Source organism: Oncorhynchus mykiss, chromosome 3 (genome assembly GCF_013265735.2).
Source record: "Oncorhynchus mykiss isolate Arlee chromosome 3, USDA_OmykA_1.1, whole genome shotgun sequence".
NCBI classification, from domain to species: Eukaryota; Metazoa; Chordata; class Actinopteri; order Salmoniformes; family Salmonidae; genus Oncorhynchus; species Oncorhynchus mykiss.
The window spans coordinates 47,971,767-47,992,187 of NC_048567.1; the positions used below are offsets into that span (position 1 = coordinate 47,971,767).

A 20,421-nucleotide genomic window follows, 5' to 3' on the forward strand; every position below is an offset into this window, starting at 1 on the left:
AATTTGATCAAATTAGGACATGATGCTGATTGATTGTCTCTACACGCAAATGGGGTTTATGCACAAAAGCCATGATGATTATCCCAATTAAGAGCTGTCTTATTAAATTACTGTCTTGAGCTAACCAATAGCAATAGTTGTTTCATTAGCAAGGAAGCGTATTGAAAAGCAAATCCTTCCTGATTGCAGGATGGTGTCAATTGGCTTATTTGCTCTCTTACTCAAAGTGCCTCAAACCATAGGAAGGCGTTTTTTCGTTTGCTAGATTAGAGTTATTAGGCGTGGACAAAAGCTTACATATAGTTTGCCTTAATAGCGGTTTGTCATTGAGAGCTATGCAGCTCGAGAATTGCATCTTGCCAGTTAGTGTACTATCCAAGAAATGTCTGAATGTGGGCAGTGGCTACCCATGCTCCGATGGATCTGAGCTCGCAGGACCATACTATTATATCTGCTAGTGACAACCTGGAGAGAAGTTCACCTCTGAAAAAAAATTCCATGGGGATGACGAATCAGTCAGAGGCAGACAATTTTTCCGACTCCAAGGACGCATCAGGGGACGTCCAGAGAGGAAAACTCTCTCCTGATCTCCACGGAGTCTCTGAAATTCGTCATAATTTCGATGGATCTTCAGGAGAAAGGTATATCCTTTCTCAATCTAACCAACCACAGTCAGTCGCAGCAACTCCAAGTGCTATGTTCCCCTATCCGAGTCAACATGGACCAGCGCACCCGGCTTTTTCTATTGGGAGTCCGAGTCGTTATATGGCCCACCATCCAGTCATCACTAATGGAGCGTACAACAGTCTTCTGACCAACAGCTCCCCGCAAGGCTACCCAACCGCGGGTTACCCATACGCGCAACAGTATGGACACACTTATCAAGGAGCGGCATTCTACCAGTTTTCCTCCGCGCAAGCTGGGCTGGTGCCTGGGAAAGCGCAGGTATATCTGTGCAACAGGGCCCTGTGGCTGAAGTTTCACAGACATCAAACAGAGATGATAATCACTAAACAAGGACGGTAGGTATCCCTCTCCAGTTACATCCTTTTCACCACAAGTCTGGAGGCAAATATTGTGATAATAGCCTAATACGCATATTTTTTTTTAGGGGGGGGGGGGGCTGGAAGGTGATTGCAATTGTAATTCGTTCAAAATATTGTCTATATTCTCAATATAATTGAACATGTTTGACTGACTATATAGTTTCTTAGATTGTTTCACAAATGATTTCACAATGTGATAGATCAACAAAAGTGATGGTCTGTTACGCATGACACATCGCCTGATATCACATCAGCGCACAACATGTATATGATTATTCTTTGTATTATTACAGACGGATGTTCCCCTTTTTGAGTTTCAATATTTCTGGTCTCGACCCGACGGCGCACTACAATATATTTGTGGATGTTATTCTTGCTGATCCAAATCACTGGCGATTCCAAGGTGGCAAGTGGGTACCATGTGGCAAAGCGGATACAAATGTGACAGGTACGTTCCTGTAGTCTACATCTCGGTGAAGTATACAGTAGAGATAATGGTTGATAATTAAGATAAACGTAGGCCTTGATTCTGCAATGGCAAGCTAACACGCAACATTGAACTAATACAACCCAAACAAATATATGATCTAATTAATATAATTGAAAATCCATATTTGTATGATATTTTCTAATAGCAGTGCATTTCAATGTATTTAATGCCTTTATTTTCCACAGGAAACAGGGTGTATATGCACCCTGACTCTCCAAACACCGGGGCGCACTGGATGCGCCAAGAAATCTCATTTGGAAAGCTGAAGTTAACGAACAATAAAGGAGGTTCAAACAACACGGGACAGGTCAGCTACGACATTTTAATTTTAGATACAGGCTATAAAACAAAACGTTAAATAGTACGACCAGAAACGTTCAAAGACCCTCAACTATTGAATAAGGAGAGTTTGTTGTGCTCACACCTGCAGTTACATAATAGTTCGCTTACTATGTTCCCCCTCAATAATTTATCATAATCTAAAATCTAAATAACAATTTTTATAAAAGGTGTTATTTTTCTTCAAAACGAAGGCATTTTATGGAATATCTTCCTTGTACCCCCAGATGGTGGTTCTACAATCCCTTCACAAGTACCAACCCAGGCTCCATGTAGTGGAAGTCAACGAAGATGGAACCGAGGACTCCAGCCAACCTGGAAGAGTACAAACGTTCACTTTCCCAGAAACACAGTTTATCGCAGTCACAGCATACCAGAATACAGACGTAAGAAAATCATTTAGAAAATTTTTATTGACGATAATTCCATTCGTTAAGTATTATAGTATTGTTGCCTATATCCAAAAGCACATTTCCTTCGGTATATTAGGATTTGGAACGGTAGAAAACAACAAGCACCTGTTATTCGTTCAAATCTGCCTTTTTTTTCTGTGCAGATTACGCAGCTAAAAATCGACCACAATCCATTTGCTAAAGGATTTCGGGACAACTATGACACGTAAGACTATTTGTCAATTACTATTTGTGCTTTTATTGTTTGTGTTTAATCCAGTTTGTTTTGCTTGGTTCTGCCTCTCTCCGATTAGAAATTAAATTAAATGATACAGGTAAATTAATTGGAGAACCCATTTGAGGCAATTCAAAGGATAGAGATCCTTTTAATGTAAATTACGTGTGGCCTAATCATGCCTCATTATTTTTTGCTCATGCTACATTTTAATCTAAAGAAATTTCAATCGCAGGAAAACTTTTAACCAACATTTCTAATACAGCAAGTTTTTCGTTATATTGTGAGATTGTTAGGCTTTTCGTTAGGCTATTGCAAATGAACAAAATAGGCTATTCATGAGAAGCCATATATACAGCCGTATCCGTATCATATATGATATAGGCCTATCAAATTCTTGGGACGTGCGTTCATTGGGTGCGAGGATCGGTATATAGTATATGTTGTGTCCACGTTGGCTCTTCAATATCAATAATCTTAAAATGTGATCAGCATCGATAACGAATAAGCCTATCAAGGTTCAAGTTTCCGTTTAATTTGAATGGGGACACATTAATAAGCATATGCCTAATTATAATTTGCAGTAGGCATCAGTCCACTATAATAACCACATTATGGTGACTTTTTATCAGGCCACTGGTTAGATGATAATAATTATTTGATGATGTCCCCAAAAAATGTATGTAGTCCTAGGCCTAGTTCCTTCTGCATTTGTATCAAATTAGCATTTGTGAAAGTTTCTTCCATTCTTGCACATTGGCAGTGACGGATATTTCTCATGATTCATAGTTTGTTTGTATGTTTCTCCCTCATCTTTTCAGTGTCTACACAGGTTGCGACATTGACCGGTTAACGCCATCACCGGGTGACTCACCTCGCTCTCAGATCATGCCTGGTGCGAGATATGCCATGGCTGGTTCTTTCCTACAGGACCAATTTGTCAGCAGTTATGCCAAATCTCGCTTTCACCCTGGCGTAGGGACTGGTCCTGGCACGGACCGCAGCGTCCCACTTAGTAACAGCTTGCTATCCCCGCAACAAACCGAAGAACCCACAGTTGCATCCCCGCAGCGATGGTTTGTCACCCCTGCCAATAACCGACTGGACTTTGCCGCCTCGGCATACGATGCCGCCGCGGCTGCTGATTTTGCGGGTAACGCGGCCACCCTGCTGTCATATGCAGCCGCTGGAGTAAAGGCCCTTCCCCTGCCCACTGCAGGGTGCTCAAGCAGACCTCTCGGTTACTATGCCGACCCATCCGGTTGGGGCACACGCACACCACCCCAGTACTGCAGTAAGTCAAGTCCTGTTCTATCCTGCTGGCCCACAAATTCTGTTGGCGGCAGATCAGGCACCTCTAACTACCTGGTTGATGACGCCGACACCATTCCAACAGAAAGGTCACCCATCGGAGGGTCCGATGAGGCAAAACCAAAAGACTTATCCGAATCCAGCTGGATAGAGACGCCGTCTTCAATCAAGTCGATTGATTCAAGTGATTCTGGTATTTTTGAGCAAGCCAAACGGAGAAGAATTTCACCGTCTGCCACACCGGTTTCGGAAACCCAGTTGAAATCTGAGATGTTGGCGCCAAGAGAGTGTGAGAAAAATTGCGCCAAGGACATTGGTTACTATAGTTTCTATCCACACAGTTAAACATCCATACATCTGGGGGGAAAAAACGCATGACCCATGTGTTATTTTTTAGATCCATCTATCTGTAGCCCATATCCAACTGATAATATCCAACGGACAGGCCTATCAGTTGCAATGCACACCCTACCCTGTCTTGGGCCAACATTGACGAACGATTTAAAGATGTTGCGTCGTAGTGCATAGGCATACTAGGCAAATTTAGGCGAGATTCTTCCATTTAACAGTATTAGTTTGCTATCTGATAGGCCTTAATACAATAGGCTATTTATTTAATTTGAAGATTTTTCACCAACAGCAATTGTCTATTGTAATTATGAAAATAATGTACATAATATTTAGCCCTTTAGTGATACTGTGAAATTAATGTAAACTATTGAATTCATTTGTAATATTTCTAAGTGTAGACATACTCGTTGGTTGTGTTTCAAAACGCATATCGTAGGCCTATACTATAAACAAGTGATCTCATACAATGTGTTAGATAACAAAAAAATAACTATTGCGAGTCTATGATGGCTATGTCGTTGTGTAGCATTATTTTACTGGTAGGAGCGAGATCGGAGGATATGTAGCCTAATTATTTCGAAACTCATTGTAGTAGGCTACTCTTTGCCCATCATGTTCAATCACAGTGTCAGTACAAAATATCCAGATGTTAGACATTTGAGGACGCAGCCATTTTATCTTACGCAAAATAAGATGGAAATTCATTATAGGTGTGGTAATAAACGTTTTAAATGTTGATATAGTGTACTTTTTACTAGGCTACATTAATAAGGGGAAAAAACAATGTTGTAATTTTTACGTCTTTTTCGGACCTTCCATTATTTTTTACAGATTGTGTACTAGTGTATGTGGAAGCTTCTGTATCTGCTGTAATGTGCTTCATTGCAATAAATTATAGAAACGTTGGACCAAGATGCTTTCATCCTTCTAAATCCACAGTAGCCTATGCATGGACCAAACGTGACGTACCGAAAACATTTCCAACATAAGTTACCAATTTTTCATAGAATGGCAAAATTCTTGCATTTTGTGGCTAATTACAAGTTAATATAGGTAGGCCTGGAAGTCACGGGCTTTAAACAGCAGGGACCATAAAACCAAGTTCGCACAGAAGGGAGTCGAGATTCCGGACCACATTACCGAAAAGGTGCGAAATTATGCGAAAATGCGAGATACGAGCGCATCTTAGTGAACTCGAAGTTTTTTTATTCATTGTTTTTTCAACTCAAATGTATACACGGAGAGAGAGAGAGAGGGGGGGGGGGGGGGGGGGGCATCATAGTGAAATGGCATCATAGTGCACTACTTTTGAACAGAGGGGTCAACTCTGCCTGATCAAAAATTAGGCAAAAGGCCCCATTCAGGGACGGGCCCAAGTGCGAATTATACTGTGACATTCAGTGGTCACATTTTTTTTCACGGGAGTTCATGTCACATAATTTTATGGGCCTAATAGTTAAGACATGTATTTTAATAGTAAACATGTATTTCCTTTTAATGTGGTATGAACACAACCAGTCATGATGTTTTCATCTGATTGTCTAACATAATCACTTCAACAAGTATGCTACCTGCATACATTTGTCTACTCCAAAATAATTCCAGCATCCAAGCATTACATCAGCCATTAGATGAATGGAAAAATACATCTGTTACAAAACACCGAAACTTGTAATGACATTCAGTGATTGTCATTAGAACTACAGTCTTATAGCCTGAATTAATGAATGCTTCTTGCTGACAAATGGATCATTTTTTGCACAAAGAAAATTCGGGACACCTGAAAGGGGGCTGAAATAGGGGACGAAAATGTAGCTGTGTCTGTCCTGAGCTGGAAACTGTGAGGGACCAGTTGAAACAAGGCAACAAGAGTAAATATGTCACCCCCATGCAGAGCCCCACCCCCCGGGCCAATTTACATATTGCATGTGACTAACACATTTCAGTGAATTACTATAGCTCCCACCTTGGGCCAATCAGTGTAATTTTGTAAATGCCGGATGCATTTAGGGGGGCTCATGTCTCATTGGGGGGTTCTGAGCCCCCCCCCCCCCCCCCCCCCCCCCCCCCCCCCCCCCCCCTGTTACTCAGGACCTGTAAGCCTATACAGTATCTGCACCACTGACATCTTGTGGCTAACATGATGCATTACATGTTACATTGTGTATTTTATTGTTCATTGTCTTTTAGGTAGACAATACAAACATTCACTACCAGTCAACATTGTGGAAAGTAATACTGCATTTGCGAATGCCTTGCATAGCTAAATAGTCTTCATATATCTAAATCATCATGACGTGTATTACCAGTCAAAAGTTTGGACACACCTACTCATTCCAGGGTTTTTCTTTATTTTTACTATTTTCTACATTGTAGAATAATAGTGAAGACATCAACACTATGAAATAACACATTTGGAATCATGTAGTAACCAAAAAAGTGTTAAACAAATCAAAATATATTTTATATTTGAGATTCTTTAAAGTAGCCACCTTTTGACCTGATGACAGCTTTGCACACTCTTGGCATTCTCTCAACCAGCTTCAACTGGAAGGCTTTTCCAACAGTCTTGAAGGAGTTCCCAGATGCGCTGAGCACTTGTTGGGTGCTTTTCCTTCACTCTGCGGTCCAACTCATCCCAAACCATCTCAATTGGGTTGAAGTCAGGTGATTGTGGAGGCCAGGTCATCTGATGCATCACTCCATCACTCTCCTTATTGGTCAAATAGCCCTTACACAGTCTGGAGGTGTGTTGGGTCATTGTTCTGTTGAAAAACAAATTATAGTCCCACTAAGCACAAACCAGATTGGATGGTGCATCCCTGCAGAATGCTGTGGTAGCCATGCTGGTTAAGTGTGCCTTGAATTATAAATAAATCACAGACAGTGTCAGCAGCAAAGCACCCCCACACCATCACACCTCATCCTCTATGCTTCATGGTGGGAATCATCCGTTCACCTACTCTGCATCTCACAAAGACACAGTGGTTGGATCCAAAAATCTCAAATTTGGACTCATCAGACCAAAGGACAGATTTCCACCGGTCTAATGTCCATTGCTCGTGTTTCTTGGCCTAACCAAGTCTCTTCTTATTATTGGTGTCCTTTAGTAGTTGTTTCTTTGCAGCAATTCGTCCATGAAGGCCTGATTCACTCCTCTGAACAGTTGATGTTGAGATTTTGATGCATTTATTTTAGCTGCAATTTCTGAGGCTGGTAACTCTAATTAACTTATCTTCTGCAGCAGAGGTAACTCTGGGTCTTCCTTTCCTGTGGCAGTCCTCAAGAGAGACAGTTTCATCATAGCGCTTGATGGTTTTTGCGACGGCACTTGAAGAAACTTTCAAGTTCTTGACATTTCCGGATTGACTGACCTTCATGTCTCAAAGTAATAATGGACTGTCATTTCTCTTTTCTTATTTAAGCTGTTCTTGCCATGAAATGGACTTGGTCTATTAGCAAATAGGGCTATCTTCTGTATACCACCCCTACTTGTCACAACACATTGATTGGCTGAAACGCATTAAGAAGTAAAGAAATTCCACAAATTAACTTTTAACAAGGCACACCTGTTCATTGAAATGCATTTCTGGTGATTACCTCATGAAGCTGGTTGAGAGAATGCCAAGAGTGTGCAAAGCTGTCATCAAGGTAAAGGGTGGCTACTTTGAAGAATCGCAAATATAAAATATGTTTTCATTTGTTTAACACTTCTTTGGTTACTACATGATTCCATACGTGTTATTTCACAGTTTTGATGTCTTCACTATTATTCTACAATGTAGAAAATAGTAAAAATAAAGAAAAACCCTGGAATGAGTAGGTGTGTCCACACTTTTGACTGGTACTGCACGTCATGATGATTTAGATATATGAAGACTATTTAGCTATGCAAGGCATTCTCAAATGCAGTATTACTTTCCACAATCATTATTGACCAATATTCTGGTCTAAAGGCAAATACTACTACAATATCTGTGTATCTCATTGATGCCGTTCCATTTGTATACACCAGAGGGCATCAAATACTTTCCCAAAACTACGCTTTATGAGAATGAACAATAGTTCAGATGAATCAGTCAAAACAGCATAAATTCTGCCAGTTGACTGAACAATTCTATGACTTGATATATTTTCTATGATGCCTAGCAGCAGGTATTGTGCCCAGAGGAAAGGAGGGATGGGATGGAGTGAGGGATGATGTTTGAGGTGGATGGTGAGGACATGGGACTGGTACCGGGCATAAGAGATGTGTTGTTTCGAGTGGAACTGGAGCACAGCTGAAACCTAATGGAGGGCAATGTGGGCTCCCCCTTTGAGGCTGAGAGTCAAAGGAGAGCTGCTGCCATGCTTTCGAACCAAGGCCAAGTCGGACTCTGAATTTGGATGACGAGAGCACGGCCTAGTAATGGTCAGGTGTGACCAGTCTGAGTAGTGTGATGTCCTATCTTGGTAACCTCCAAGGCCTGTCCATGAGATCCTAATCCATTTAGATCCACTCCTAATCTGAGACAGTTTATGAGGATGGGCCCTGATCTCTGTGGTGAGTGAGCGTGTGCACAGGGGGAGCTGCTGGTTGTGAGATGGAGAAATGTTCAGAGTTGGACTGTAATATGGTCTGTTAGGGCTTGGAGAAGCAACAGTTGTTGTGGGAATAGGGCATGCTGCTGTCTAGAGGAGGGGACTAGGGAAAGTGAGACATTATCATGACCTATGACCTGAGCATTGCAATTGACCAGCCAAGAGGGGGCAGAATATGTTAAGTGTAGATGGACTTTTTTCTCAGCCACATATTTACTGCCATGCATTCACATCTATCCTTAATACACTACCCATTACACATTTGAATAAATAAAACGAATGCACTTAAAATAAACTTGACTTTTGAATAACATGGACATTTAAAATGACATTATATGCTCTGGTTTCTAGCCCTAGTACTGTAGTTTGAGTCAGAGTTGTGTAAATTTGTCTCCTGTGTTGAATCTGTTTTGTTCTTTAGAATTGTCATTTTGTAATCACAAACACTTCAATGAGATACGGTAGTCTACCAGCATCATCCGTTCAAAAAGGTAGCCTTACCAACATCATGGGCAAAAGAGAAGGGCCCCGATAATCTATTCTGCCGCGTCACGACAAAGCAAAAAGGATGCTCATGGTTTGTTAGCATGGATATAATATAAACTGCGCCCCTGTGAGGAATAATTATCTGGCAGGGCTTCACGACTGCTAAACATGTGACCATAGCGTGTCAATTCGTGTTTTTTTCTGCACCGCACTTTTCAGACCTGACAGAAATAGTGAAAAGAACAGTTGACTACCACCATTCCATACACACGGACCCATTATTGTTCACGCAACAGAACATGGACATCAAGGACCAAGGAGCTCAAATGGAACCGCTGCTGCCAACGGTAAGGAGCCACTCACCCCCCATTGTACTGCTCTCAGCGGACGTTATTATCTTTGTGGCGCACATTGACTACATCCCGCGTGCATCGTTATGATCCAGATATTTTGGCAGTGAAAGTGATTTAGATGATGACAAGTAACATGTGGAATGTACTACAGTGTCACAGCCGATATCACCAGCGATATTGACACAATTAGATAATCAGGAAAGCCGGTATATAAAAATAATATAAAAAATCTGCTACCGTGGTTGTATCAACCACCTGCAGTAGCATAAAATATACCATATTCTTTTCACACACCAAGCGTTCTAACCTATGCATAAATGTGAAATGCAATTTTGGTCAAGGAAATATTTTGGACAGCTTTGATTTGATGTTATGAAGACATTCTATTATAGGCTTCCACCTGTTTTCATTATAAAATCAGTGCATCTAGATATAGTTCTCTTTTCCTCAATAGTCTATAGACTCGTGTCATGTAGAATATAATAGAACAGAATTCTTCATTTTCTTCTAGGAGGAAATTCCTTGCACAAGGATTTGGTGAGTCAAACAGGACAAATTATACCACTGGGTTATAAAATATGAATATAAACATATTGCTCATAAATAAACGAGTAAATCTGTATAAAAAAGCGGTCTTTCTGTGACTGAAGAGTGCAGCTCACCATTGCAGGCCTATACACATTTCATTAATTTCCTAATTATAGTATGTAAGTGCTTCTTCTCTGGCAGATGACATTTGATTTTAATTTGGTAAAACCAGTGGTGACCCCATGCACCAAGGTCATGTAGTACTTTATATGAACCCAGGGAAATAGATTGTACAGTATGTTTACACGAACATCCACCGATTCACAGACACATTAGTGCAACCTATGAACTCATAAGCCTGATTGATCTATGAGGTTGCATAATCATATCCTTGGGGATAGTCTCAGGGTGCCTGCCAAGTGCCCTGCTAACGATCAGAGAGCCTTGAGTTAAGTGATCAGACAAGTTGCATACATCCCAAATGGCAGTCTATTCCCTTCAAAGTGCACTAATTTTGACCAGGGATCACAGGACCATGGGTGTCTGTAACCAGGCAGAAAATTGTATTCAATAATTGCTTGTGGGCAAAGTAACAACTTGTGTATAAATGTAACTTGTAGCATAGTTTATTGCTTATATCTTGCACTGCATAGAACTGGGACAGTATTTGGTTTGGCTGCATTGGGGGGTGATGGGCTTCCTAAGGGAATATCCAGCAACTGCACGGGCCTCTGATGTCAGCCTCAGTTTAGCATGTCTGTGAGTGCTTGTGGAATTGCTTAGCATCCGACCGCAAGGTGCTACAGAGGGCAGTGCATACGGCCCAGGACAGGCCCGAGCTCCCTGCCCTGCCATTCAGGACCTCTATACCAGGCTGTGTCAGAGGATGGACCTAAAAAATTGTCAAAGACTCCAGCCACCCTTTTCATAGACTGTTCGCCGCTCTGCTACCGCATGGCAAACCGTACCGATGCACCAAGTCCGGAACCAACATTAGACTGCTAAGTAGTTAGTTAATTAGTTAACCAAATAGCTACCCGGACTATCTGCATGGACCCTTTTTTGTACAAACTTTTTTTGATTCATCGCATACACTGCAGCTTCTGTATAGTATCTGTCCTGTTGACTAGTCACTTTATTCCTAGTTATATCTACATATCTACCTCAATTACCTCATATCCCTACACATCGACTCGGTACTGGTATATAGCCAAGTTATCGCTACTCATTGTGTATTTATTATTACTTTTGTTATTACGTGTTTTACTTCGATATTGTCGCTCTATTTTCTTTCTCTCTGCATTGTTGGGAAGGGCCCATAAGTAAGCATTTCGCTGGTAGTCTACACCTGTTGTTTACAAAGCATGTGACAAATAATGTTTGACTTGATTTGGAAGGAAGGATGCACTGAACATTTTGCAAACTAGTCCAGATTAAATTAAAAACAAAACATGTTTATGCACTACCGGCATCTGTGCTGCTATAATCACTTCCGAAGAGATTTGTTTTCATTATCCATTTGCTGTTGACAGTAAAGCAGCTTTTTATATAACCCCCAAAATACAATCCTCTGTCTGCATTGACTGGTGTGGTGACTGACAGGTGGATGAGCCTGTTCTGATCCTGTGCTTAACACTGTCTTGTACCTATGTTATACCCAATTAATTAGAATGGTTGTGAATCAGAAAGCTATCTGGGTTGTCGAGAGCCATGTGCAATGATGAGTTATCGCTTCTGCCTACAGCACTATTTTCCTGACTAATCTCTGTGCCCAAAAATGTGATTTGACGAGCTAATTTTCAATCACCTCACACACTTATCACACACTTCAATCATCAGTCATTTGATTTAGATTAGATTATGTATACTTGATTGTCTGTTGCTCACATACATTTACTTTGCGTTCAGAAAAATCCACAACAAAAAGAGAGAGTTATAAGGAACATACAAACAATTTATGGAAACGACAGCTTCAAGGTCCAATGCAGCCTTTAAAAAAACATCTCAAAATCAAATCATTTCTGGGTTACTATTAAATACCGTACTTTAATAGTTTTCCATTAAAATTGTCAAAAATAAACAAAAATAGCCTTTTAGCAACAACAAAAAAAAATATCTCAAAAACTAGGACTGCCTGGTCTGAGTGGGGAGGGATATGTAATCTGAAAGTAGCTGTTATTGGCAGAAAGATTTTGAACTATCTTTGTTATTGTTCTATATTAACTTACAGTATACCGCCTGGTGATGTCACCAGGCAAGCCAAAACTCAACCCATGCAAAACCTGGGCTGTGTTCAGTGTGTTTTTACATTCTGGAACATTACATTGAATGGAAACGGTGCTGTACTGAACGACCAGTTGAAAAACAGCGAGGGGTTGGGGGTTGGGGAACACTGTCGGCATGGCCATTTCCCTTTAAATACGTCACTCATTGCTTCAAGTCACACCTTTGCCATACCCAACAATCAGGAGCCAACGTACCGCAAAGTCTATTAAATAGACTTTCCATTTTAAGAATGTACAAGAACATTTCTGGGAAACGTGTTGTTCAGTACAAACCGTACCGCAAAGTAGCGAGCCTTCAAGTGAACTGAACGCACCTCTGCTAATTAGAAAGTACTGTGTAGATTGTATTTTCAACCAACCAGCAGCTAACACTGATCAAATTCCTTCACACTTTTACAGTGTTAGTTTCATCAGCTGTTCATCAGCTCTACAATATGATACAAAACACAGGAAAGACAGCATTTTGACTGCACTGGGCCTGCGTCTTCATCGGTTACCTGTAATGAGAGCATCCTCCTTTTCTACAAAACATGTTAGTGGAGTGTAAAGAAATATGCACACATGGCTTCGCTGCATTCATTGCATTCATATATATATAAGACTCATATTCAGAGGCATCATCATCATATATATTGGATATTCTTTCATTATGTTCTAGTCCGGTAGTTGCTCAAAGCTATCTATATGCCGGGTTCCCCCATAGCAAATATTTGGCCTAAAGTAATTCACTCGCTGTCCTCAACCCTGCTGAGAAGACCCGGTGGCTAAAACGGATTTGATTGATGAACCACAGGTGAAGCATTTGTGGACATCTTTGCCTCCAAAAGCCTCTTTGAATACCAGGCCGCATCCCACATTACACCCTATTAGGCATGGGCGATATACTGTTCATACCGGGGTATTTTGAAATACCGATGGTATGATTTTCAATACCGCGGGGGCTGCGGGGGGTATCGTGCTACACCACTACCTATAACCACAAATGAAGTATAACTATAAGAAATCTAAGATGTGTCAAGTAAATTATATCCAGCTCAGGGCTCCAGCTATGCATTTGGTTGGCTAACTTGCTAGCTAAGTGGTTACATGTCAAAGATCAAGCTTCTTGGTTACAGCAGAGATATTCAACCCCCTCCTGGATCAAGATCCCTGTTTCCTAAATGTTTGTTTAATTCATTTTATAGCGCCTCTTGTGTGTACTTCTGGTAATACTGTGTACCCCGGTATGGTACAGAAACGGTGTGATGGTATAAAATCTGGATACCATCCAACCCTACACCCTATTACTTTATAGTGCACTACTTTTGACCAGGGCTCTGCAAAATGGATTAGGGAATAGGGTGCCATTTGGGACGCAGGCGCTGGACAGCTTCTGCCTTGCACAGGTTACTCAGTTGCTTTTGAAGTTGTTAGGTTTCATACCATGTTCTTGCTTGCCTAAAAAATGCTGATAATAACAATATTGTCTTTTCAGGTGTCAACTCCTGGACGCAGAAGTGTGGTAAGTTAAGCCTCTGATTTATTTTTAAAGTGCTTGAAAATGTTCACTGGTCTCTCTGTCGAAGCACATCCCAGTGTGACTACAATAGATTCATAGAATCAATCCGTAACAATTGAATTCCTTCATTGTCAGTGTCAGTGTTGTCCTTGTTCAATCCTGGCAGTTATACACAAACAAATATTGTTTTGGTACTGGGAGTCAATGGAGCATTTACAATAATGAACTTAGGCCCCTACACTGCACAGAAGGGTTTTAGTTGGCTACATTGGTGAGATGGCTTTCCATCTTTTGTATTGCCCCTTGGCTTACCTGAGCTCCAATCAGCACGGAGAGAGAGAGAGAGAGAGAGAGAGAGAGAGAGAGGGGGGGTGAGATAGAGAGAGATCAAGGTCAGGCCAGAGTGGCTGAGCTGACAGGTCATGCTGCAGATACTGGGAACTCTCCCAGCAGCCCCAGGGGAGGCGCAAGGCGATGCTCTGTGTTCTGCGGTGCGGTATGGAGCAGTGCAGCGATGGCAAGCTGCTGCTACAGGGGCTATACACTGAAAGCCATACAAAAGAGGGAAACACAGTGGCTTAGCACCAGCTAGCTTCCTCTTAGATAAGAGGCTGGACACCAGTGATGTCACTGCTGTAATCTCATGCAGGATTGGTGGATAAATGGCTGAATCAACAGAGGCAGCGAGTGGTGCGTTTGTAAGTCGGTTCCTGGCATGTTGAGAGGGTAGATTGCTTAGCCGCGTGTGTGCCTGTCCCGGCAGCAGAGGCACGCTGGTGCTACGGAGCTCAGCTCGGCTCAGCCTCCTCTCTTCGGCACAGCAGCACTCTTAACTACAAGAGGAAAGGGAAAGGTCATGCATTCTGCTGGAGGCTTGGATCCCAACAGTCGCTTTTATTCTTTAAAGGTATGCCTGTGCTCTGTTTACTCTGTAAAGGTATGCTCTGTTCTCTGCTCTGTGTTTGGGAGTTTCTTTCATCTCCGGGTGTTCTTAAGGTTATCTAAGGTTAAAGGATGTGTGTTTGATGCTGGCGTTTGTTGGTGCTGCTGATAGCCTTTCTGGAAATATCTGTGCACCTCAATGTCAAACAGCTTGACTTCATCATGCATGCAGTATCCTGTTCTTTAATGACCTGTCAAAGGGCAAATTTAACACAAGGACGCACTATTTGAATGGCTTTAGTTTAATGGCAGAGTTAACGTTGTATGTAAGCGTACAATGTTAACCCCGAGAGATAGGAGGAGATAGGAGAGCGATACAGTAGAGGACAGGTGGCAGAGAAGAGAGAGGAGAGAAGAGAGAAAGGAATGAGGAGAGAGCAGAGAGGAGAAAGGAGAGAAGAGAGAAGAGAGAGGAGAGGGGAGAGAGGAGATGGGAGAGAATAGAGAAGAGAGATGAGAGTGGAGAGAGGAGAGCGATAGAGGAAAGAGCGGAGAATGGAGAGAGGAGAGTGGAAAGTGGAGAGAGAAGAGAGAGGAGAGAGGGGAACAGAGAGAGTAGAGAGCCTATCCTGCTGTGTCAGCCATTGATTCCTGGGATGCAGGAAAGGAGATAAGTGCACTCATTTTTACTCTGCACCAGCAAAGGCAATTTTGTATTACAAAGCCTATTGGGTCTCTGTCCCTTGGATGTCTTTCTTGAGTCTTCGAGATGTGCCAACTTTGTTGGGGAAAAGTGATTGGAAGTTGAACAAGACTGTATTCGCTGTACTATGTAAGTTGTGTTCTATGCCAAGCTGAGCTCATCTGAGCACAGTGTTGTTGTCATTATTATGACGCTGCTGGCCTGGTGCTGATGCTGCCAGAGTGACCATTGCCATATGCAGGGATCAGACCCCTCGTCCAATGAAATCACTTTGGCTGCCCCCAGCAATCCTCCAGTCCTTTGCTCTTAAAAGATGGCTTTGCTTTGAGCGCACGCCACTCAAACAGTGTGAGTTAGGCCAACACTATTCATCATCATCATCACACTCCCTATTTTCACCACTGTTGTTCAGGACATGTATTGTAGCCTAGCGACCTTTGGTCGTCTTTTTTCTCTCGTTCCTCATTCCTACAGTATGTCATGCTTCTATGCACTTATGTCATTCTCATTAGGAGTTGTGGATATAGCCCACCAGGTTAGTCCGAAACCCCTCACAGTGAGAGGTGTTCTAGAGTGTGAAAGTAGGTCACAAGCCATTGCTTCTGGAGAACAGTTAGATGAACCCTAAAACAGTCGTACACTACTTTAACTCTCTACACGCACCACAACATATGCATTGGCCTACAGACAGCAAAGAAGGCTATACACAACAAAACATAAACACACTTCGGGAAGCAGTAACAGAATACAGTAACGGCTAATGTAATGTATCGCGAAATGTGCAGTGTTGTACTTTAATCCTGCAGCACTGCACAGACTTTGATCCCTCCTGTGTATTAGCATTCAGATTATCACCCTGGGCCTTGGCAATGGAGTCTGACCCATGTGCCACTGCAGCTGTGGATGGACAGCAGTGTCCTTCAGCATCCAAATTGGCCCTGGTGTCCTAGCTCTGGTCCAGGGCGTTGACGTGCGGCTTGCTGACGCTGAGCCGCCTTCTTCGACAAGAAGGTTCAGCATCAGTGAGCTGTGCGTAGACGTCCTGGATTAGAGCTTCTGATGTCCGAAACAGGTTTCAGTTAAGCAGTGTCATTACACTGTCCCTCCACCCATTCACACACACGACATCATCCCACAAGTGTATGTTTTGTGTGAGAGGGCATAGTGCTGACTGAAGAATCAGAGAAGTACAGTACTGCTGTATTCTAAGCTAAATTTAGCTTTTTGATGCCAGCAAGGTTTCCCCCCACTTGTTTGGCTTATACTCTAGACAAAAATCAACGTATTTTTGTCACTAAAAAAGTAGGTTTCATCTGAGTTTCCGACCATCTTAGTGAACAGCATCAAAATAAAGCTGATTTCATCATTCTTAGTGTACACGTTCTGTACAAGATGCCAATTCTTGGCAATGTTTCTAAATATTTGTACCGCGTACATGGTGCTTTATGTCTAACTCTTCTATTTAAAAATGTTAAGCAATTTCTATGAATGTATTTCAAGTGTATGTAGTATAACCTGTTAAATTGGCTTCAGTTTATTGAGTACAGTTTTTTTCAGTCACTGGGCCCAATGTTCACAAGTATGTGGTACATTTTCACAACTCTTAATACAAAACTCAAAACAGAAAGTCAAAATGGCTTGTTTCAAAACTCTAAGCACATGTTCAATTGACTAAGTACAACACACAAAATCATAGTCACTTTTTCATCTAGAAAATACATGTTTCACATTGCAATATATGTTCATATAAAGTAATTGCCTTTCACCACGCAATGCTCTCATTACTTTTGCTATGATTCTCTTCTCTTTTGTTAAAATACATCTTACTATTAGTTCATCCGATTGCACTTAATTGATGATCACTTAAACAGTTGGTAAACCTATACACACTGCTTTACTAAAATTGCATTGGACAATACAGTACTGTAATACTGTAATATATGCCATTTACGTAGCAGACACCTTTATCCAAAGTGACAACAGTCCACACATTTTGGTATGTGACCCCAGTGGGAATAAAACCCACAAATCTGGTGTTGCTAGTGCCATGCTCTTGTGAACTGAGCCACGTACAGTACCACAACAATACATAAGCATAAGACAATACTATAAAATACAATACAAGATTACATTACAGGTGGATGATGTATGATTGCCATCCCCATGAGCATACGACCCGCAATTTACAGTACTGTAGCATACTACATTCAAAGCTCAATTTTGAAACATGTATCTTAGATTTTTTGCTATTGGATTAACTCGTTGTTAAAATAACTAAATTGAGAAGATATCATTATGTTGTGTTTTGGCGATTAAACCAATGGACTCATTATATTTCACAGTAAACTCATATTTTGGATCAATGGTTGTGTGGTGAAGGATGTCCACAAACACAATGAATACACAATGAACGGTTTTGAATATACGACTGGCTGCATTACACGTGTTACCACGTGTAATGAAAAGCGAGCGTTGTACCTTTTCATTTTCAGTAAGTATTGATTACCCATTTATTTGTCTCTGCTTGCAAATCTTCCTCCTGAAAGGTAGGCTTTATTCTGTAGTCCTATGCAAAATGTAGCAAGTGTTGCTGTCACCATTCTTGCTGCTTCCAGTGCAGTAGCCATACCTGCGAGATCAGGTGTGCGTGTCAATTAAATAGAGTAGGCTATAGCCTATGCAAGGGCAGAGAAGCACAGGGAAGTTATCTTTCTAAGCAAATGTAAGTACTCTGCTCTCTTCAAACTACATCTAGCATATTGGCTGATATAGCCCAGTAATACAATATAAGGCCGATGTGAGAATCTCTGGTAATTTAACTTATTTCTTAAGTTATTTATGTGCTTTTGATATTGCCTATAGGGCGCAAAATTGCTAGGACCTTGGCTGGCAAGTGAGCTGCGTCACATATGCCTAAAATAACATTATGGGATTGCGGTTGAGTTTGGGACCAGTTTTTGTGGTAACAGGTGAGTCAGACAGAAAGCCAGCGGGTGCGGGCGGGAGCGGGATGAAGAAATCGGTCCACGCAGACCTCTGCTGTGCACCATGACCGTGAAGCCTGTAATGTTAGATCTGTTTATTACTATGTCAGTGTGAAAAGTAGGGAATTAGCTAGGGTAACTGACAGATCAATAACGTTACATTGCCATACTGACTAATAAAACTCACATTAAATGGTTTGACTGACGGTTTCATCGTTTGATTCAGGTCTAGTGAGATTGAGGCAAAAATAATAGCTAACGTTAGCCAACCTTTGGACAGCTCTTCCTCGAACGGTACATCAAAGGTAGCCAAATGTATTTACTCCCGAAACAGGACAAAAAAAAGGCTGTTCGTTAGCGATATGAGGTGGCTATTATTACTATCTGACAGATAACTAGAGGCTAGAGCTGACCTGGCAGGTGTTACTTCAGCTACTAGCTAGCATAGCTAGTTTATTCATTCACCTCAGTCGAGAGGGGCTAAGACATTAGCTAACATTACAGTACATGTCAGTTACAATACTAGCTCAGCACTGCGAATAAACACTAGTTTAGTTTTTTTCTGTTAAGTTAAACAGCAGTTACCTTGCCAGCTACATCAGTCAACTAAATAGTAGCCAGTTTTTGCTCTGCTTGCTTTTACAACTCGTATAAGAGTGCAACACATGCGCATTGAACTATGCTTAACTCTCCCGTGCTGGTCCATCCAGTCTTCCAGAAGCTTAGTCTTCACACAACCTGTCAGCCCGCTCTGTGGTGTCCGAGTGGACCTAAATCCAGCCGACTGATCACTCCAAAAAGCCTACCTGATCGCTCGCATGGTCCTAAAGCACACCGTTGCCACTTTTTGTATCACATTGCAATGATAAAACCTGGGGGTACAAAAATGCAATTTCAGAATGTAGGTGGTGGGGGGACATGACCGTCCCATCCCCAGTGAAAGTTGCACCCCTGATTACAAGTGTTATCAGTTTAGAGTTTTGTACATCCTGATCAGCCAGTAGTAACTCATTGTCAGTAATGAGGTTATTACCGTTAGTTCTCCTGAACAGCCCTTGGACTTCTGTGGTTAGGGAGAAGTGTGGTAGAAGTTCTATAGGAGGAGAGACTGTAGATTCTTTCAAACAACAATTTTATTATAAGATTTGCAAAAATGAAGTATTCAACCATTACTAAGAATAGTTCAGAGTTGAAAGCTCAATGAACATAGTTGGATCTCTGCTTTTATAGAAAAGGTACAACCTCTTGTCTACGTGTCAGTTTAGCAGATGTGTGGAAAAAGGGGCGGAACATAGTGTAAAAGGTGATTGGTTTGTCTGTACAGATTAAGATATCCCAAGGTTGATAGCAAAGGGCTCAACCGTATAACTGCGTTTTGATAGAGTTCACACTATAATGTGCTCCTTCCTTGGGCTATATGGCTGACTTCCAGCAGATAGTAAAACCATAGGATGTCTCACATGCTGCGGTCGCTCCCAAACAGATCTTAGCTGTACGCCCAGTCTTATGACTAAGTCACACAAAGACAAGTTTCTATCAGGTTAGAAAAATAACACTAGCATATAAGAAGAAACAATTCTTTAAGCAGTAAAACACGGGATAGCATGACTAATTTTGTAATTTTCCACAACATGTCCTCCCTTTTGAGGCTAAGTCTCAACCTGATACAAAATTACTTTCCAAGCATTTTCATCAAACAAGCATTACCACAAGGGGAAAATACATATGAATTAAACATTATAATTCTGATAACATGGAAAAACAAAACCCCTACTATCAATTTTATACAACACAAATTTAGAATGACAGTGTTCAGTGCTTCATGTTGAGTCTATCACTTAAATTCAAGACCCTCAACTTAGCACACATCAACACGGTTAGAATGTAAATTTACAAACAGCATTGACATCTTATATTTCCAGCATTAACTTTTCTTATCACTTGTGGTAATGACAGA

At 41.4% G+C, this 20,421-nt stretch overlaps 2 protein-coding genes across 4 annotated transcripts in view; both read left to right on the forward strand.

Moving 5' to 3' along the window:
• The first annotated feature begins 206 nt into the window (after nucleotides 1–206).
• On the forward strand, nucleotides 207–5,072 carry LOC110520066 (T-box brain protein 1). Its single transcript, XM_021597077.2, is given in 7 exon segments — nucleotides 207–430; nucleotides 432–1,022; nucleotides 1,340–1,494; nucleotides 1,722–1,843; nucleotides 2,103–2,261; nucleotides 2,432–2,493; nucleotides 3,324–5,072. Coding segments are annotated over 7 exon segments (2,019 nt in total). The 5' UTR covers nucleotides 207–335; the 3' UTR covers nucleotides 4,159–5,072.
• A 4,213-nt stretch (nucleotides 5,073–9,285) lies between these two features.
• The window catches only part of LOC110520067 (sodium-driven chloride bicarbonate exchanger), a 46,034-nt gene continuing 34,898 nt past the window's right edge, over nucleotides 9,286–20,421 (forward strand). Inside the window, exons 1-2 of one of the 3 annotated variants that reach the window (XR_005047257.1) lie at nucleotides 9,286–9,578; nucleotides 13,872–13,898. Coding sequence is in view for 2 of the 3 variants with exons in the window: in XM_036974342.1 (XP_036830237.1) it covers nucleotides 9,531–9,578; nucleotides 13,872–13,898 (75 nt within the window). In the remaining variant the exon portion in view is untranslated. Of the gene's footprint in view, nucleotides 9,579–13,871; nucleotides 13,899–14,543; nucleotides 14,803–20,421 lie in introns of those variants that run through there. The other 2 variants (XM_036974342.1, XM_036974343.1) reach the window with 2 other exon arrangements.